The 21,313-nt window shown below is 43.0% G+C and overlaps 1 protein-coding gene across 2 annotated transcripts in view; it reads right to left on the reverse strand.

The window, feature by feature from the left end:
* Positions 1 to 12,046: 12,046 nt before the first annotated feature.
* Positions 12,047 to 21,313, reverse strand: part of RAB3B (RAB3B, member RAS oncogene family) — a 77,364-nt gene continuing 68,097 nt past the window's right edge. The window contains exons 5-6 of one of the 2 annotated variants that reach the window (XM_045584597.1): positions 15,872 to 16,059; positions 12,047 to 12,480 (exon numbers count right to left, since the gene is read on the reverse strand). In XM_045584597.1, the coding sequence (XP_045440553.1) occupies positions 15,872 to 16,059 (188 nt within the window). In that variant the 3' untranslated portion in view covers positions 12,047 to 12,480. Of the gene's footprint in view, positions 12,481 to 14,275; positions 16,060 to 21,313 lie in introns of those variants that run through there. The other variant, XM_036447285.2, reaches the window with a different exon arrangement.

Below are 21,313 nucleotides of genomic sequence, written 5' to 3' on the forward strand. Positions count from 1 at the left end.
GGAGGGTTAAGCTGGTGACAAATCATTAGGCCCTGCATTTTGTTGAGTATCTTTATCTGAAGATAATGTCAGCCACCAAAGGACATCAAGTTGGGGCAAGACAAGATTAGATTCATCCTTTAGAAAGATCATTCTGGTTGCAAGATAAGAGATTAGAGGAAGGCAAGACAAGATGAAAGGTGAGTTGGATATTTTCTGTTTGCCTCTTCACATACTCTTGCCACCATATTCCACCTGTTCCATATTCCGGAAGTTTGACCTGTATAGGGTCCCAATAGGTGTCCTTGCCCTCTAGCTTTTGGTTGGGTCTAGCATCGGGAGAGAACAGCAGGGGACCAGAGGTCAGCAGGAACGAAGAAAGAGACTCAGTAGGGAGGATCCCCTAGTATCCTCCCTACTGAGACTTTGTGAGGGGTGTGTCCGTCCACCAAAGGCCACAGCTCTGATTAGGTAGCCCCTTCCATACAATCGCCCTCTTTAGATTCTACCTTTAACCTTTTGTGCCTTTGGCTAGTAATAATTCCCATTGTTGTTCTCACTGGGGAAAATGTATACCCCAGGTTCGGCTCCTTAAAACCTGTTATCCTCCCTAGACTCATTTTGCAAATAGTTCCTTTATTAAACATTCCTTAAATTATTTTCAGTGTACCACTTATTTCCTGCCAGATGCTAACTGATATAGAGGAAAGTAATAATAATTATAGCTAACATTTATTATGTTCCAGGCATTCTTCCAAACATACAATAACTCATTTAATGCTCACAGCAACTCTATGATATATCCCTCCTCTACCGATGTGGAATCTGAGATATAGATATTAAGTAATTTCCCAAAGTCACAAAGCTAGTGAGAGACTGAACCAGAATTTGAATGCACAGTCTTTTCATAAGCACTATGCTCCTTTGTTGATGTAAGAGTTGATCTTGTAAGTTGAAGCAATAGTGTTGTAACACAGAGAAAAGAAAGAATTTAGGGATATTATTGCTAATCCCAGCAATTTTGAGGATCTTATTTTTAGCTGTTCTTTATAGAGTCAATTTATTGAATCATGCATAGACAACCCAAATACTTATTTTAGACAGTTACCAGCTGATTCACAGGCATCTGATATGTCCCCTATGAAAAGCAGAAAGACCACTAAAGAAGGAGTAGAAATCTCCCTTTCAGTAGGCATAACAGTGATCCAGGCAGCCCTTTCAAAAGCTGGGAGCCTGGAAAAGCAGTGAACTAATGCTGAATTCTGGATACTACACTCAACTACCTACCTCTTGCCTGGTTTATTTCACACACACAATTTTTATACTATTGCACAATCACTCCCACAGGTAACCAGAAATTACAATATGGCACGTAAATTCTATGGCAAAGGAAAACAAAGGGGGGTGTGGTTCTCCAGAGAGGGTACCTAACTGAGCTTGGGAGACAGAGGAGTAGAAAGACAGCATATGCAGAGGCTCTGGCCTAAAGTGTACCCCTGTCTTCTCAAACCAAGGAGAAGCTGCCATTCAACTGATTGACAGCCCTCATCTATGAGTTGCTACATTTTGACAATATAGTTGGCTCTCCCTTCTGCAGATTGCACATCCACAGACTCAAGCAACTGTGGATGGAAAATATTCAGGAAAAAAAGTCACACTGTTGCTGACATAAATTATGTAGTTAGGCCTACATGATTATATCTGAAACTGAACATGTACAGACTTTTTTCTTACCATCATTTCCTACACAATATAGTATAACAACTATTCACATAGCATTTACATTGTATTAGGTGTTTTAAGTAATCTAGACACGGTAGGAATGGGTGAAGAACTGAATTTACTTTACTACCTGCTTAGACTTGTTATACTTTTGAGGGGTTGGTGGGTGGAATAGGTTGTGCTTCTTTACCTAGCTGGCCAGTTCATTTATATATTTATATATTGGGTCGGCAAGTAAGTAATTGCGGGTTTCACACATATATGGCTTCAGTTGAATTTTTAGGTTTGCAGACGTAGTAAAAATGTAAAACACATTTTGTTATTTGATAGTTGGCTATTCAGCTGTTAATCAGTAAAAAAAGTTTTTTGATCTGTTTTGTAGTTTTCGTTTGGCGTTCGTTGAAAAATGGAAAATCAAAAGGAACATTTTCGTCATATTTTGATTTTTTATTTCCACAAAGGGAAAAACGCATCGCAAGCTCATAAAAAGTTATGTGCTGTTTATGGTGACGAAGCCTTAAAAGAACGGCAGTGTCAAAATTGGTTTGCCAAATTTCGTTCTGGTGATTTTTCACTCAAAGATGAAAAATGCTCTGGTTGTCCAGTTGAAGTTGATGACGCCCTAATCAAAGCAATAATCAATTCGGACTGTCACAGTACAACACGTGAGATTGCAGAGAAGCTTCATGTATCACATACATGCATTGAAAATCACTTAAAACAACTTGGCTATGTTCAAAAACTCGATACATGGGTTCCTCACGAACTGAAAGAATCACAGTTAACGCAACGCATTAGCAGCTGCGATTTGCTAAAGAAACGTAATGAAAATGATCCATTTTTAAAACGACTGATAACTGGCGATGAAAAATGGGTTGTTTACAACAATATCAAGCGGAAAAGATCGTGGAGCAGGCCAGGTGAACCAACTCAAACAACATCAAAAGCTGATATTCATCAAAAGAAGGTTTTGTTATCAGTTTGGTGGGATTACAAAGGAATTGTCTACTTTGAACTCTTACCACCCAACCGAACGATCAATTCTGATGTCTACATTGAACAACTAATGAAATTAAACAATGCAGTTGAAGAAAAGCGGCCCAAATTGACAAATCGAAAAGGTGTTGTATTCCATCATGACAATGCAAGGCCACACACATCTTTGGTCACTCGGCAAAAATTAATGGAGCTTGGTTGGGATGTTTTGCCACATCCACCATATAGTCCTAACCTTGCACCATCTGATTACTTTTTGTTTCGATCTTTACAAAACTCCTTGAATGGTAAAAATTTCAATAATGATGATGATGTCAAATCGTACCTGATTCAGTTTTTTGCTAATAAAAACCAGAAGTTTTTTGAACGTGGGATTATGATGCTGCCTGAAAGATGGCAAAAGGTCATTGATCAAAATGGGCAATACATTACAGAATAAAGTTATTTAGTTCCATGAAAAAATTGTCTTTGATTTTCTTTAAAAAATCCGCAATTACTTACCTGCCGACCCAATATATATATATAATAGATTTTTTTTTTTTTTTTACAAAGAGGAAGGGAGACAGAGAGTTAGAAACATAGATCAGCTACTGGGGATGTTCCCCCCAACCAAGGTACATGCCCTTGACCAGAATCTAACCTGGGACCTTTCAGCCCACAGGCTGATGTTCTATCCACTGAGCCAAACCGGTTTCAGCATAGCTGGCCAGTTCTATCTGCACTTTCTCTCCAGTTCAGCAGCCTTGCTCCCACATGCTATACAACAGTGTACCTAACCCTCTGTTGGGGTTAATACTGAGCTAAGCTGCTTGGGGGCACACACTGCTTCATGATTTTTTGCATCTACTATATCACCCAGCAAAGAGCTGGGACTCAGAGAATCTCCAGACCTCTTGCAGCCCCAGTCCTTCCTCTTCCATTCAGCCTTCCCTGTCACACTAATCTCCCCCTTTTCTGAGTCATTCATGAACCACTGCCTTGTATTGTGGCTTTTGTTGCATTGGTGCTGGACCTTTTTTCCAGTTCCTACGATCTCAGGTGACAGGAGTCTCCTCCCAAAATTCTTAGCCCAAACTCAGGGAAGAGTTGCTCCATAAATGATAGTAATCCAGATTAACTTTAATGCACATACCATCATTGCCACTACAGTAATGATAGGAGCAACATTAAGAAAAGTCAGTTTGTATAAATAAATTATGTCCACATAAACAAGGAGACACCACAGATATTTGCAAATGAGATCTTCCCTTTTGTTAATGTGTACACTCCTCAGTAGCCATATATTTCTTTATATTTGTACAAACTCACAGTGCCATGTGACATTTCATATTTAATATGGCACTGAGAAGAAGTGTCAGTGCATGGAACATGGGAAGGATTAAAAAGCATGGAAATATATGCTTAGCTACAATCTGATAGGGAGAGACTTGAGAGTTGTTATTCCTCTGTCTGCTCAGTCCTATAGAAGGACAACTCCAATTTTTGCTAATTGCTCCTCCTGAGTAATTCTGCTCAGCCTGTTATGGTTCATCTTGTAGGCTGGCATCCTGGTTGAATAAATTATAAAGAGCAATTGAGGGGATTGCTGATGATGCACAATCTGAATAAGGTGACATTTCTCTTTGTGACTCCAGAGACCAACTGCCCTTAGTCTCATGATATGAGGACAGAATCTGCTGTTCAATCCTGCTCCAGGGCTTAATTTTGAGGGGATGGGGATGGTGAGGAGGGCTGTGTTCCTCTTCTTTCTTCTCTCCCACAAGCAGAGAAGCAGCCAGACATAAACACAACTAATATGTACTTAGGTTTTTCTCTTCAGCTGTGACCCCCACCCTACCCCTACCTCTCTGCTCCCTCCCCTATAGAGAGACAGGGCTGAGGATCAGGGATGCCTATTTTGGGGGGCAGACCCTACCTTGTTCTGAGACCAACTAAGCACTTCGCTGCCTTCTTTATGAAATTCTGGGCTGTTTGCTTCACTTTTGTACTCCTCATCTGTGTACTTGGAATAATAAAACCCACATCGCAGGGTTGTGTCAAAGATTATCGGGGCTTTGATGAGAAAGTGCTTTGGGAACTGTAAATGCTGAACACGTGATTGATGATTTTTATTAACAGTATTCCAATCCTAGTGCAGACAGATCCTCTGTCTGCCCCTCCTGGGTCCCAATCCCGTCACCGCTCACTGCTCTGTTATCCAATCCCGGCATGCATTAGCTGATTCTCTTTGGCTATTCTTTGTCTTCAGAATTTTCTGTGAAGCCAACCAAACCTCTGGGTATAAGGCATGTTGGCCCTGATATTCCCATGTGAGGTTAGGTACCTGGGACCAAAATTTGGAGGGAGGAGAGAGGAGACAGAGTGAAGAAAGGAACTTTTGGAAATGCCTTTGAGAGTGATATACTCCGTTTCATTCTGGAATAAACCCTGCTTATCCCAGCCCCTCACAGTGGCTGTAACTTATATGTCCAGAATTCCCACAGTTTCTAAAATGCACTCGTGTTTCATGTTTGACTCATACAACTACAATACTTTGTAAAGTAAGCAAGATTATTCATCTCATTTTATAAATGAAAATATGTTTGTCAAATGTCACACAGTTAGCATGTCACAGAAGCGAAACTCAACCCCAGGTCTATGGAACCCTAGTTTTCTGAGTGTAGGAGGGCGCGTCTAACATAGGATCTGAACACTCTGTTGTGGCTTATTTCTTACTCCTGGAGATTGGTTGCTGAGAGGAAGTAGGAAGTACAAGAAGTATCATTCTGTCAGGTGTCCGGTGGCAGTCAACCCAACAAAGTCAAGCAAGAGAGCTGTTCAAGGCCACCTGGACCCCCTTGTTCCTGATGAGATTCTACCTTGATCTACTTTCCAAGTCCAGACTCTATTTCCAACTTACATCCCCCTTTTATTGCTCTTTTCCTCACGGTGTTTACCCTGGGCTCTCTTTTCTTAGTGCCCTTACAAAGGAACCGACTGGTTTTGCCTTCCTGGCTCTGCCTGACTGAGATGATTGTGTAGTTCATGTTTGTCAGTCACTGCACAAAGGGTTTTACACCCATCCTCTCATTTAATCCTCTCAAACTACCTTTTGAGGTACATATTATTTTTCTATTTACATGTGATGTAACTGAAGCTCAGAAAGTAATGTTCTCAGTCACACAACTAGTTAATGATGAAGATCCAAGAATTGAACCCAAATTGTCAGACCATAAGCCCTATGGTCTTAACCATACTGCCACACAACCTTCTTAGTCCTCATCCTGTGGTCTGATGTTTGGAGGGATTGGAAGAAAGTTCAGCACATGCAAATCTCTCAGCCCTTAAGTTTCCAGTTACATGACAAAGATTGTCCTCAGAAAGATCTTGTCAAGCTGAGCCTGGCACATACCTGGTGCTCTACAAATTAAGTCCTCCTTGGATTAGAATGCATTTATGTCTCTTATCAAATGCATGGCAATTGAGAAATATATATTTTCAGAGAGAAATGGAGAGGGAGAGAGAAATAAACACCAATGATGAGAGAGAATCATTGATGAACTGCCTTCTGCATAACCCCTCCTGGGGATCAAGCCTGCAACCCACGCATGTGCCCTTGACCAGAAACTGAACCCAGGATCCTTTAGTCCACAGGCCTACTCTCTATCCACTGAGCCAAACCAGCTAAGGCCTGTGCTCCATGCTTAACAGGTCTCTTCAGATATTTTTGTTTTTCTTCTTCCTGTTGTTACCCTTAAAAACCTCTGGCATGGGACAGGCAGTCATAGACAATCCAGATGCACTTAATTGCTAAGATGCTTTCTGGCAGCCTCAGGCTCCAAGCCTGACTGAGTGATGTGGAGGTCACTCAGCCTTGGCTGTTTTCATTGTACCCAAGAAGAAAGGAGATTTTCATAATGAAAGAATTTCCACCAAAATCCTGTTGGCCACTTGCAGCTCTTATAAAAAATGGACATGAAATCACAGAGCATTAGTGCCCAGAGGGCCTGCAGAAACCATCTGGTCTAAGCTCCTGAAGCCCAGAGATAAGGACTCACTTAACTAAGGTTGCACACAGCCTATTAGATTTAACCCAATCTATTGGTAAGCCCTTCCCCCACCCCAAGAGGTACATTAGATTCTGAAGGTAGCTGGAAATCCTCCTATTCACACCCCTCAAAGTTTTACTAATTTACTTTGCCCAACATTAACATTTCTGTAGTATGGTATTAAACCAAGCAAAGGAAACTCTTTTATTCAAGTCTCCCAGTAGTTGCTGTTTGGCCACTTCAAAATGATAGAAAAAAAGCAAGTAAAAGCACATGTCATACAGCTCAGTCACATCAGTGATGTTCTCTCAATATGGTGGGTGTCAGGGAAACAGAAAGAGATGTGGAGAAATAGCAGCTGTGGTGTTAGATGTTTTTGTCTAGCTTCTGAGTACTTGGGAAGCCAAACTCTGTGGACCAGTGACCTAGTTATCGGAACCTTTGCCTGTGCTGTCATCAGTGTTCTCAGAGAACTGCTCCTCACCTTGCAAATCCTTCTTCCTCACGTAGTCAGGTACAAGAAGTGAAATGAAGAGTGGGCTTTGTTCCAGATTATATGAAGTCTTAATCAGGAAGTCCATACATGTGGGATTTTCTGAAATACTCAGTGTGTAAAAATTAGAATTACTGAACTTTAGAACAGTAAGAAAACAGAACCAAAGAGTGAAGAAGGTATTTTTGTTTGCAAGTGATAAGAATCACTTTTAACTCCATGTCAAAACCACTTTGGCTCAGTGCAAAGAGCATCGGCCTGTGGACTGAAAGGTCCCAGGTTCAATTCCTGTCAGGGGCATGTACCTTGGTTGCAGGCACATCCTCAGTGGGGTAGAGGGTGGGCATTGCAGGAGGCGGCTGATCGATGTTTGTCTCTCATTGATGTTTCTAATTATCTTTCTCTCCCTTCCTCTCTGTAAAAAATCAATAAAACATATATTTTTAAAATTTGATCTTAAAAAAAAAAAGTATCTAACTCTAATGAGCAAAAATAAAGGGAGGCTTTATTAGAAAAATATACTGAGGGGCCCTGGACGGATAGTTCGATTGGTCAGAGTGTTGTCCCAATATGCCAAGATTATGGGTTTGATCCCCAGTTAGGGCACATGCAAGAATCAACCAATGAATGTGGGACAACAAATAAATGTTTCTCTCTCTCTCTCTCTCTCTCTCTCTCTCTCTCTCTCTCTCTCTCTCTCTCTCTCTTTCTCTCTCATAGAAAAACAAACAAATACTGAGTTATATAACATAATCAGAGGCAGAAGTGACCAGCCAAACATCAAGAAGCCAGAATCAGGGAAAGGAAACTCTATTGTCTTTGCATAAGGCCTTGTTTTCTTTTACTCCAGACCAGCCTTCTATACCTGGGTTGAGGATAGGCCATCACAGTTTCAGAGCTCATATCCTCACATATTTCTCACCCTAAAGAAAAGAAAATAGCTCCAGTTTTCTTTAAAATTGTGGGATAGAATTCTGATAGGCCCTGCTTGGTCATATGTCCCTTTTATGACAGTCTTCTCTAGAATCGCCTGGTTTAGATAAGAAAATAGGAGTACTATGAAAGAAGAGGTTGCTACTTCTGAAGAAATGTGAGGAGACATATTAGCTGGCTAGTACATGACTTATCAGAGGTCCTGAAGCAAGTTAGGAGCAGATTCAGAGCTAGAAACCAAATCAGAAAAATACAAGAGAGATAGAAACATTAATGATGAGAGAGAATCATTGATTGGCTGCCTCCTGCAAGCCCCCCACTGGGAATCGAGCTGTTCCCCGGGCATATGTCCTGACTGGGAATCTAAACATGACCTCCTGGTTCATAGGTCTACACTCAATCACTGAGCCACGGCCTCCCAGGCAATATGAATTACTTATAATAATAGAAGTCTCTGGATTCTTTTCATGTGTGCTTCTGAAGTAAACCTCAGTGTTACTGAGATATTCACTCATTTATGTTTTTAAAAGACTGATGTTGTATGGAGGATGGACTGTAGCAAAGTAAGTGCGGAGTAGGGAAACAAGTTAGGAGCTCTGCAATAGCTCTCTAGAGGAGAAACAATAGTGGGTTAGACCAAGGTCAAGACAATAGAAATGGTGAAAAGTGGGCTGACTTGAGATCTATTTTAGAAGAGAATCATAGGACTTGCTGCTGGATTATATGTAAACACTACAAAAAAAGAGAAAAATAAGGCATTAAAGATGATCCTTAGGTTTCTGTGAAGATTAAGGTTGAAATGAATTTGGGGAAGAATCAAAAGTTCCAATGTGGACATATTACGTTTGAGACCTGGAGAGTTCCAGTAGGCACTTGTGTTTCTAAAGCTTCAGGACCTGATGAGCTGTTCAAGGAAGAAATATAGCTACAGCAGATCCCAACTATTCTCTGAGCAATATTTTGCACAGATACTGACCGAATCCCTCTGCTGGGCTTCCCGCCAGAAACTTCAGGTGGGAATCACAACCATTATGATGGTGAATCCTTTAGAATGAAAAACCAAGCTAATCCCTCAGGGGGTGACTAAGAAGTAACCAAAATGAACTGCTAAACAAAAATCAAAACTTCTCTATCCAACATATGTAATACTTTAAACAATAAAGAAATTAAAAACAAACAAACAAATAAAATCTTCTCTATCCAGCTATGTCTTTATTCTTCCGAAGTAGGCCCTTTGGACAACTATGATGACACTGCCCTGCTCTTCATCATTTTGACATTTATCTTTGGGGGATATCTGCAAAGCCAGATTTTAAAATCCAGGGAAATTTACTAAACTTAGTCCCAGATGACTTAGGGTTGCTTCCTTTGGTAGATAGAAAAAAAAAAAAAAGAAAAAAAAAAAAAAAAAAAAAAATGACCACAATATTTTACAGGTCCTGCCATCGAGAGATGATATCTATTTCTCCAGCCCTTAAAACTGGGTTTAGTCATTTAACTTGTATTAGTTGGTGGGACATTAGCAAACATGATGCAAACAGAGGCTTGACAAGTGCTTCTTTCTGCTTTGGAGTTTGCCCTCTCTTGCTGCTGGGAAAACTTCCATCACCATGTAAACAAATCTGGGCAGCTTTCTGAAGGATCAGACGATGTGGACAGAACCCTCAATCACCCCATTCATCTCATCTGGGCACAAAGACATGTGAATAAGGCCATTCTAGAACATCCAGCCTCAGCAAGAAGTTCCATCCTGCCATTCCACAGAACCATGAGTAATGATGTTTGTAGTTTTAAGTCACTATGTTTTGGAATTGTTTGTTTTGTTTCTCAGTTCTCAGAAGACAATTAACTTTGAACCAGGCAATCTAAAGATGTTTCACTGTTCAGATGCTCTTATTCTCTCCCTTACTCTTTTGGGAGGATTTGTACTTAATCAACCATCGAACTAATAAATGAAAGCTTAATTGAGGATTGTAAAGCAATGGCCGGTGGGTAGTGGAAGTATCTGGGTGCAGTGAAATCTTTCTAGTGCCCCTGAAGGCGACTCGGTGACATAGAATGATGTAGCTTTCCTTCAGAGCACTTTTTAATTACATTGGAGTGGCTATTTTACAAAACCACAAGTTACTAGACCAGCAATTTTCAACCTTTTTCATGTAATGGCACACTAAATTAATTATTAAATTAATTAATTACTAAAATTCTGTGGCATACCAAAAAATATAGTTTTTGCTGATCTGAAAAAAATCCTATCTAATAAAGAGGGAATATGCAAGTTGACTGTCATGCCATCACAAAGATGGTGGCACCTATAGCCACAAGATGGCGGTGCCCAATCCCCTCAGCCCCACCGGAGTCCCAGTCCTTTTAGCCCTACCAGGGGGTGACAGGCACACAGTGTGACTGGACCTACCCTCAGCCTCCCAGTCCCCCAGGACCGGCCCAAGGCACAGGCAAGCCTTGGATGTCGGCTGTCCAGCTGCCCAGGGCCACCTGAGGCTTGTGCTGCCAACAGTGGCAGCAGCAAAGGTGTGATGGGGGCATCACCTTCCCCTGACCGCCAGGTTGCCTCCCATCCTTGAGGGCTCCCAGACTGAGAGGAGGCAGGCTAGGTTGAGGGGACCCCCCCTCGCCCCCCCCCCCCGCTTCCAGAGAATGAATATTCATGCACCTGGCCTCTAGTATAAATATAATTTTGATTCATGCAGACCAGATGGCTATTGCTGTGTTGGCTATTATCATTTTTTTAATTTGGCAATCTAAGGGAAAAGACCTCAATACCCCTGATTAAGTAGTCAGGTATTGGTTGCATGTGTTAAAAAATTCTTGGGGCACACAGGTTGAAAATCACTGAATTAGACTATCTAACCTTCATGAAGGCAAGGACTGTATCTAATTTGCCACTGAATGTATCCTGGTACATATCAGATACTAATTTGTTGAATGAATGCATTTGAGTTTTGCCTACTTCACATAAGGAATCCAGGCTTTCAAAAACATCACTTAGCAGTATTTGTAACCCACAGGCCTGTCTCTTGCACATACTCTTCATCGCCAGCTGTGGCAGGAAATCAGGTGAAGGCTTGGGCTGGGGAATCTAAAATCAGTGAGATCCCAGGACACTGGTTGCTGTGACTCCTCCCCCTTCTCCCAAACAGTTGGCAAACATTCTTTAAGACACTCGAGGAAACCTGATATCCAAGGAAAGAGCTTTGGGCCAGGAGCAGGGGATGTGAGTCAGATCTGGAGAACTCATATTCTGTGAATGTTATAAGGCTGCAGTCACAAAGCAATTGAGAAACCAATGTCCCAACTGAGGTTATTTAATCAACTCTGACATTTCCTGGGAGTATGTCATTACCACCATCCCATATCACCTTCATCTAAGAGACCATCTGAAGAGGAAAGTTGAAAGTGCATGAGTCAGACAGAGGTAGGTTCCAATGGTCCTAGTGGGTGACTTAGGCATATTAACGTTTCCAAGTCTTTATTTCCTTGCCTGCCAAATCCGGATGATAATATCTTAGAAACACCTCCATTAAACTATAATGATCCTTGCAGGCAGGGATCACTTGTTTTCATTTATCTTTACCTAATATTTAATAATGCCAGGCCCTTGATAAATATATAGGGAATAGGTGAATTTTCCCCCAGAGGTGATCTAAGACCTACTCCTGTCTCCATCATAAATGCACTCTCAGAGTGACGTTAGGAAATCTCCTCCCTCTCTCTCTCCACCTCAGTCTTCCTCTTTGTAAAACAGGGAGCCCGGACAAGATTTTCTCTGAGCTTTTCCTTCCATATCTAATATTTGACAAGTCTGTGACCATTCAGTACCCTCTACCTCCTTGCTTGCTTCTGGAAGTTAATAATGTTACAGACTGAGAAGACAATATGTCACGAATCACTCTGTATTTACAGATACACATGCATTTAAAACAGGTTCTATAAGTAGCTACAATACTGCATTGTACTTTTGGCCTACTTTTGTTTCTTTCAAGGTCAAAATGGTGTGTGTTTTAAATCTTCTTTTATTCGGATTTTTTTTAAAACAAGATGAAAACCAGGGCACATTGCCACTCACACACATTATGTAGCTTGAACCTTGGTGGCTAACTGTGCTATTACTGTGATTGATGAACATTGCGCTGCAATCAGGTGGAAGCTGCTGCCGTCCACTTAGCGGAAATGAGGTCACAGAGCAGGGCTGGGGAACTGCCATCTAATAAGCAGGTCTATTTTTCTGTCACCGGTAGAAGAGTCTGCCACCATCATATTTAACTCTTGATTCCATCTGTTGTAAAGACTCTTGCTCCCTTGAACCAGCTCCTGAGTTGTAAAGAATTTGACAGTTTTTAAATAAAAATTTCAATCTTCGCCTGGCTACTCAGTAAGAGAAAAAAGATTATTTGATATATGTTCTGAAATATCCAAGGTGGGGGGGGGGGGGCGGGCAAGTGAGGAGCTCAGTCTGAAATCCTAGTACTAAGGTAGATGGATGTTACTGCCCAGAAAAATAGTAATTATCCCTGACGTGTATGGGACTTGACAGTGTGAACAGCACAGCCAGAATGCCTTCCCTGGGAGGGGACCACATTCTTTCATGGTCAGAAAAGTTAGACAAGTCACATCCCCAAAATGCCCTATTGCTGGAGCAGGGAGGCTGCTTAAAGCATTGTTTGAGAGCTAGTTAAAAATTGCCTGACAGCTCAGTTGGTTAGAGTATCGTCCTGATATGCCACGGTTGTGGGTTCAATCCCCGGTCAGGGCACATACAAGAATCAACCAGTGAATGCATAAGTAAGTGGAACAAGAAATACATGTTTTGTCTCTCTCTCTATCTCTATCTCTCTCTCTCTCTCTCATACAAGAATCAACCAGTGAATGCATAAGTAAGTGGAACAAGAAATACATGTTTCCTCTCTCTCTCTCTCTCTCTCTCTCTCTCTCTCTCTCTCTCTCTCTCTCTCTCTCTCTCTCTTTCTCTCTCCCTCTCTCTCTCCCTCCCTCCCTCCCTCCCTCCCTCCCTTTCTCTCTGTAAAATCAATACAAAATAAAAATAAAGAATTGCCTGACAGAGGCAGGTGCAGGGAAAGCTGGTGCTTGAGCCAGAGAAGCAGTAGGCATCTTTTGCTCAGGCATAGGGGATCTGGTTGCTTCAGAGACTGAGTCTGCTTTCCAGAGTGTTAGACATTCATCACCTCAGATTAGTCTAAATCAGTGAGCAGTTTGTTAACAGATTAGAGACATATCTTTTCTCTAGTAGGCATGAAATCTGATGGCCTTGGAATTGAATCCTCATGTAGATCTAACATTTACTAGCTGTGTGATTTTGGCCAAGTCTCTTAATGTCTTTGGATCATAGTTTATAAGAAATGGAACACAGAATGGGGCGAAGAGCACAAACCTTGGAACCTACCACCTGGGTTTGAACCCATTTTTTTTTTATTATCATTTATTCATTTCATGACTTTAGGAAAGCTAGATAATCTCTTTATACCTTAATTTCCTCATGTTTAAATGAGGTTAGTTATAGTTCCTCCCTACAAAAATGTTGGGAAGATAAATGAGTTAATACATCTAAAGTGCTTGGAACAATGACATCAGGGTTAGCTACAATGACACTGAGGTGATAATCCTCATTCCTCGGGTTTATTTTGCAAATCAACTGAAATGATGAAGGTGAAAAAGAGTCACAGAGTTATAAGTGCCAGAAGCTATGTAAAGATTATCCAAATAATCCCCCTCACTTTCTAAGTGGGAAATCAAGACTCAGAGAAGAGGAGTATCTGGTCTGGTGTCACACTTGATTTAAGGGCAGAATCCAGGTCTCCTGATTTCAAGACCAAAGTTCTGTCCTCTGCACTGGGTCAGAAAAATCAGCATCTCCATGGGGCCAACTCTGAAAGGTCCTTATACTGGAATGCAGTCCTTGGACCTGTTGCTAGTTAATGCACTTTCCTAGGACAATGAGCTGCATCTGAAATGGAGAGAAAACTTGGAAGAGACCCTGCCCCCCCCCCCCCCCCACACACACACACCCCTCATCTATTTTTAAGCCGGCATGTTAGAGCAGGGGAAAACCCAGCTCAGACCAGGGTTGGGAGAAAACAGAAATCATCACTTAGTTCCATGTCATTGTTTCAGCTAAAAACCAAACAAGTGCAATCTCTACAAACAAGCTAGTATCATGAATTAACCCATTCAGTTTGTTTCTAGTTGTCAGAGGGTTTGGCGTGTTTTTTTTCTTCAGGTATTTAATTTAGCAGCTTCCTCCCGGAGTGGTTTCACATCCAATTTTTGGTAAACACTAAGGTTTCACTCCGGGGAGAATATATGAGGTTTTACTTTTCTTGATTTGTCTCAGGGTCGCCCCCCCCCCCCTTAGATTTACTCTGCTTTGAACCACATTTCTCAGTTGGGACCACCCAGGAGTCACTGAAAGATGGGCTGGAAGAAAGGGCAGGATGGGGAGAAGATCCTATGGACACCGGCAGAAGGAAGTAGAACTATTTGACGTAGAGAAAGGGCAGGTCCCTTTCATGAGGGATCATGACTTCTGTTCTCAAGTCACCTCAGGGTGTCGTGGGGCCGAGGGGTCAGACTCTGTGAGGTCTCTGACAGCAGAGCTACTACAAACTGAGTGAGAAAAGGAAGAGGAATTTCTAAGAGTCAGATTTCAGCTTAACACAAGGAAAACCTTCTGATTATGAGAGCTGCCCAAAGATGGTGTGAACAATGAGCTCCGGTCCCTACCAGGAATGTGTGCTTTAGGGGAAGAGATCTGGTTGTGAGGCCTGACGGCTCCTTGTCACAGATACGGATGGGAATTAACTAGTCAGACTAGGTCAAATTTGGGGTCCTCCGCACTCTAAATTTTTCATATTCTGGGAGCTTAAGAACCAAGGACCAATTCCATAGAGTTCCCACAGTTTTGAACCAGCTGGAAAGCAGCAACATCAGAAATTCATGACCTGCTTCTGTATCTTGCCCGAGTTCCTCCTTTTTTCTTTCCTGAGCTCCCTGGCTTGCTGTTTCATATAGCAGGAGCGTTTGACTTTTTTTTTTCTCAAGGGAATAAGCTTTTTCTTTAAAGTGTGTTTCTGACTCAGCCTTTGCTCCTTCAGCATCATTATGGAGCTCTCTGGAGATTAGCGCTGGCCTGTCACCACAGCAACTGCCCGGGCCCTGTGAGCATCCGTGGTAACAGACTTAGGGCTTGGAGAGCTAAGCTTGACTTTGTGGTGTGAGGGAGCTCTACAGAGGGGCCTGGTATGAAACAAGCATGTCGTGTATGGGGAGGTTTTCTTTAATAGGATTAGCTGTGCAGGTGCGCCTCACTTTACACAGTTAGCCAGGCCCTGGAAAGTGTGTGTGTGTGTGTGTGTGTGTGTGTGTAAGTTTTGGTAAATGGAGGAAATCTTATTCTAAAGGCAGGAAAGAGATTTGCTTCCTAAGTCCTTGTAGTGAATCCCCTTTGTAAAATGGAGTCTTCTTTTGTAAATCTCCGCCCGCATTGCAACCTGGCTGTTAGTCTAGCGCTGAGTGTCTGTGAGTGGGGCCATCTGCACAGAACCCCTCGGGCATGCTTCCACCTCCAAGGCAGGCAAAGGACAGCAGCAGTGCAGCTGGCGCGGGGCTGGGGTGGGCAGAGTGTAACAGGGGAAGCAGAGTGGGTGTGGGGCCACAATGAGGGGAGGTCGGGAGGGTGGGGCCTTGCCTAGCACGAGCAGTTCTGCTGCAGCAGCGGCGGGGTGTCCGAGAGACGGGTGTTCTTGGAGGCACCCAGCACGGAGGGGTCCGTGTCCAGTGAATCAGACATCTTGTCGCAAATGGCATCCACCAGGCGCTCGAAGGCCTGTCTCACACTGATATTCTCCTTGGCGCTGGCTTCAAAGAAGTCAAACCCTGCAGAGGAGAGAGATACAGATAAGGATTTTCCTTTACCTTTCATGCCCCCTGGTCAGACCACTCGGGATTAATATGGCCAGTGCTCAGGGGAGAAGCAAGGAGGCCTAATCCCAAAGACAGAATTCTGCTTCAAGGAGACAGCACAGAGCAGGGATTACCTGCACTGGCTTAGAGCCTGGCTCTACCATTGACCAGCTGGGTAACTCCCAGAAAGTCACCTCTTCTCTTCATGAATCAGTGCCCCCATTTATAAATAGGGATAAGTTTACCTACCTCATAGAATCAGTTCAAGGGACTAAACAAAATAATGAATGTGAAGTATCAATATATAGCCCTGTGCCTGACATAGAGGAGAGTCACTGGGTATATTTTCTAACAGAGTGGCTATTTCAATATGTGTGCATAGTACTCTCCAGTTTCCAAAGCATTTATCACATCCATTATCTCATTTGATCTTGATGTCATATCTGGGGGAAAGAGGGTCCAGGCAGACCCTCTCCATTTCACTAATGTAGACACTGTGGCTTAGAGAAATAAACAGACTTGCCCAAGATAAGTACTTGCCCAAGATAAGGCACCAGTATGAGAAGCAGGCTTTGGCCTTTCTGACCAGGGCTCTCCCTCCTCTTCCCCCTGCCTCCCTCTCCCCCTAGTCTGGCCAGCACTAGTCTAAGCTCTGGGAGCACCCCAAGATCCACATTGAATAAGCAGAACTCTATTTGCCTTTAACACCACTCAATGGGGTCCGTTCTTCTTGAATTCCCCTGGAATTGATTGCCCTGTATCTCTCCCTCCCCCATAAGCCTCCCCCCACTCCAACACACACACACACACACACACACACACACACACACACACACACACACACAAGGCCCTCAGAGCCGAAACCGGTTTGGCTCAATGGATAGAGCATCGGCTTGGGAACTGAAAGGTCCCGGGTTCGATTCCGGTCAAGGGCATGTACCTTGGTTGCGTGCGGGAATATCCCCAGTAGGGGGTGTGCAAGAGGCGGCTGATTAATGACTCTCTCTCATTGATGTTTCTAACTCTCTATCTCTCTCCCTTCCTCTCTGTACAAAATCAATAAAATATATTAAAAAAAAAAAAAGGCCCTCAGAAAACTGCACCTAAAGCATGGGACATTCCTGACTGTTCTGTGCCTTGAGATCTTTAATGACACTTTCTGTGACAATGAACGGGACTTGGTTGTCTTAGGAGACACAAGAAAGGTCCTCCTGATTCAGACAAAGTGGCTGCTTTTCAGCTGAGGAATCTGGGCCAGGTTGGTGGCAACCCTTGAGTCTAAGCCACTTTCTCCATCACTTCCGTGCCCTAGCCTACTCCTTCCTCTTTTATCTGTCTACCCCTTTCCCTTCCTTTGGAGTCCATCTTTATTTCTCCTCAAAAGCTTCTTTCTTCCCTTTTTTTTCCTTCTTCATTTTAGCTCTTCTTTATGTTCCTTGCACTCTTTTCTTGGGGGTCTCTAATATGCCAGACTCTATGCTAGGAGTTTTACAAATATCCTCTTACTTAATCTTCACAGCAGCCTGTTGGGTAAATAGAATCTTCTCCAATTTTTTAAAATATATTTTACTGATTTTTTACAGAGAGAAAGGGAGAGGGATAGAGCATTAGAAACATTGATGAGAGAAACATCAATCAGCTGCTCCTGCACACCCCTTACTGGGGATGTTCCTGCAACCAAGGTACATGCCCTTGATAGGAATCGAACCTGGGACTTTTCAATCTGCAGGCCCCGATGCTCTAATCCACTGAGCCAAACCGGTCAGGGCATCTTCTCCAATTTATAAATGAGAAAACAAAGGCTCCAAGAGATTATATAACTCATACAAGGTCACATGGCTGTATTAGTGGAAATTGGGTCTAGATCTGGGTTTGGCTAGCTCCCAAGTCCATACACAGCCCAGCCTCCTATTTCTTCCTATTTCTCCCTTTCACTTACCTTTTCCCCCCCGATCATATCTTTTTCTTCCTTTACAAGTATCTTTGGCCTTCTTTCCTTTTATCTGACTACCACCGTGTCTGAATCTGGGCAAGTCACTTCATCTTTTTGAATTACTTAACCTCTCTGAGTCTCAGACTCCCCATATGTCAAATAGAAATAATAACAATGTCTTCCAGCTGAGAGAGGTCGGGAGGACTGAATGAGGTGATGGATAAATTGCTGTACAAAAGTTGCCTGCTATAATGACAGCTTTTTTCTGCTCTTCTTTCATCTGCGTCTCTCCTCTCCCTCTTTTCCATCTCCCACAAAGGAGGATGGGCCCTTTCCTCTTCCCTCCTCTCCCTGTTATCCCGTTGTCTACAAAGAGGCTGAAGCCCCAGGTACAAACAAGGCTCTTCCCCCAGCCATTCCAGCTTGAAGACGCTCACAACCCCTGCCAGCCCACCTCAGCTGACAGCTTCTCCTGAGGCCCATTTCCCAACAAGCTGCAGAAGTGCAGGCTAATTTCAGCCTGTGATGAAGAAGGAGGCAGCTGCTGGCTCATTATCCTCAGGCCACAGAAACCTAGTCAGCTTCAGAGACCCTCCAGCATGTGGCTTTTCCTTAGTGAGTATCTGGACTGTGGAAAAATAGACTCTGCCTGTTGACTGGTTTATTACAAGCAACAGTGGCAGGGGAAGTGTTGGGGGTGTTGCCTGCCTAGGAAAGGAGTAAATAGATAAAGAAGTAAATAGGCTTAACCCATCAGTGTAGATGAATATGAGGACACAGGTCAAGGCCATGAGCACAGATGTCTTCTGAGGAAGTGGCACTGAGGGGGGAGGATATGCTACACTGAGCAGGTGGGCAGTGGGAAGAGGCCCAGGAGTTAGACAGCCTGGATTTGAACATATCTCAGTCAGCTACCAATTGGGTGACCATAGGCAAGTTGCCTAATCTCTCTAAGCCTGTCTTTTCATCTGTGGAATGGGGTAAATATCACATACCTCACAAGGCAGTAATGAAAATTAAACGCACAAAAGTATGTCAGTCCCTCACATGTGCATAGTCCTTACCAGTTCACAAATACAAATTTTTAAAAATGTGTTTTTATTGATTTTTTTTTTAGAGAGAGAGAGAAGGGAGAGGGAGAAAGAGACAGAAACATCTATGTGAGAGAGAAACATTGATCAGATGCCTCCTTCACACACCCAAAACTGGGGCATGCACCTGATCAGGAATTGAACCAGCAACCCTTCAGTTCACAGGACAATGCTCAACCAACTGAGCCACACCAGCCAGGGCCACAAATACAATTTAGAACAACCTTGTGAGAGGGCTAAGGTGAGACAAGGGTTATCACTTGTAATTTACAGATAGGGAAACCAAGGTTTAGAGATGGGGCATTAGCCAGGGCTCTATCCCTCCTTATATCCTCTTGTCTTGCTCTCTATTGGAACAGTGATAGAACACACTAGAACATTTCTAACCCAGGTAGAGAAAACCAGAGGCTGTGCCGGAATGGAGTGGAGGGAGAAAGTGGAGGGAAGGAAAGGGGGTGGAAGCCTCCAAAAGTTAGTGGGAATAGGAGCCTTTAAGGCCAGTACTGAGCAAAACTCTTCACCCAACTAACTTCTCCTTTTTAGGACCCAGCTTAGACAGGCCTCTTCATTCTCCTTGTGCTTCCTCTGCCATAGCACATGTCACCCTGCATGGAGAAGTCCATTTGACAAGGAGCTCTCAATCAGGGACCATGTCATTCATCTGCACATCTGCACCAGTTGGAGTAGGTGCTTACTAAATACTGGTAGAATGATCAGATGAATGAAGGAGGTGGGAATGAGCATGGAGGATGTGCATGAGGAGATGTGGACAGTATGGGGGTCATATGAACTCAGCTCAATGAGCATGGCAGATCCTGTGCTGGGCAATGGGGACACTGAGGTGAATCAGAAACAGTTCCTACCCTTAAGGAGCTCCTTAGTGTGGGAGAGACATAGTGACAATATTACAGTGATAAAAGCTGGAATGGTGAGAAGCCAGGCAATTGTCAGGGCACAAAGTTATTTAAAGGAGCCTGGGGGCCAGGGAAGGCTTCTTGGAGAAGCTGATTCCTAACAAGGTATCAGCTAAATAAAGACACATGATTGTGAGTGTCTGTGTGAGCACATGCATGTACAGCACACAGGGGAAAAGGTATGAGCACAGACAATGGGGCAAAAAACAGCCTTGGTTTATGCTGGAATGACCATAGTAGTCTGTTATCATTAGAGCAGAAAGCTCCAAGTGGTGAGAGATGAGGTGGTAGGTGGTCAAACATGGAGACCTTGTATGTCATGCCAAGACTTGTCTCCACCATCATCTCAAAGGTACCGGCGGTATGAGAACTCTGATTCCAGTAACCAGCTCATGGGCCTAGCCAGCTCTTTTGCTAGCAAAACAAGTCCAGATGCACCCCCATCTAATTACTGTCAGTCTCCTGGAAGGTTCTTCATTCGTAAGCCCAGTTGGTAACCTTTTCCTCAGGTTCATTAGTAAGGATTCTCAGGAGCTGAGAATCTAGCGAGGTCATGAAGATGACAACTGATTAATCAGACTAAACTCCAGTCCTTTCCTCCCTCTAATTGGCTTCAAAACAATGGGATTTCTGCTGTCTTTAATAGGTCCCAATTCTTAATTGACTATGATTCCCTTCACCCCAAAATGATTGTTTTCCCTTCCAGTCCAAAGGCAGCTGTCACAGACCCACAGACCATGTCCACACTTCCTGCTTCTGAATTTGACTTCAGAATTCTATTCAGAAACTTGCAACCTACTAAACTCATCCCTCCGTCCTGACGCTTCCCCAGAACCTTTATCCTTCACTTATATGTTCAAATCCCTTCTCCATCCTTTTCTGATACCTCTTTATCTCCATTATGTGTCAATCTTCAACTTACCGCTCTGATCCCTGATGATTTTGGCAAGGGATTCAATGTCTTCTTTTCCATGCAGGGTTGTTCTCATTCTCAGGAACTTTTGGTTTCATGTGGATAACCCATCCAACACCCTGGCCTCTTAATGTCTTGAACATATCATTTCAGCGACCTTTTTCTTCCATTTCATTTCAACTATGCCCCGTCCGTATAACTTGAGCTATTTTGACTTGACTTTGTGTCACCAGAACTGAGAGAGGCTTAATTAATACAATAGCCAGCCTATTGGCTAAACACCCATTACCTTGCATGGTTTGTCTCTTTCTAATTCTCCAGCCTTATCTTCCTGGTTCATACCATGTTCCAAAAACATTAACACTTTCTTATTTGG

Source organism: Pipistrellus kuhlii, unplaced genomic scaffold (assembly GCF_014108245.1).
Source record: "Pipistrellus kuhlii isolate mPipKuh1 unplaced genomic scaffold, mPipKuh1.p scaffold_m20_p_2, whole genome shotgun sequence".
NCBI lineage: Eukaryota > Metazoa > Chordata > Mammalia > Chiroptera > Vespertilionidae > Pipistrellus > Pipistrellus kuhlii.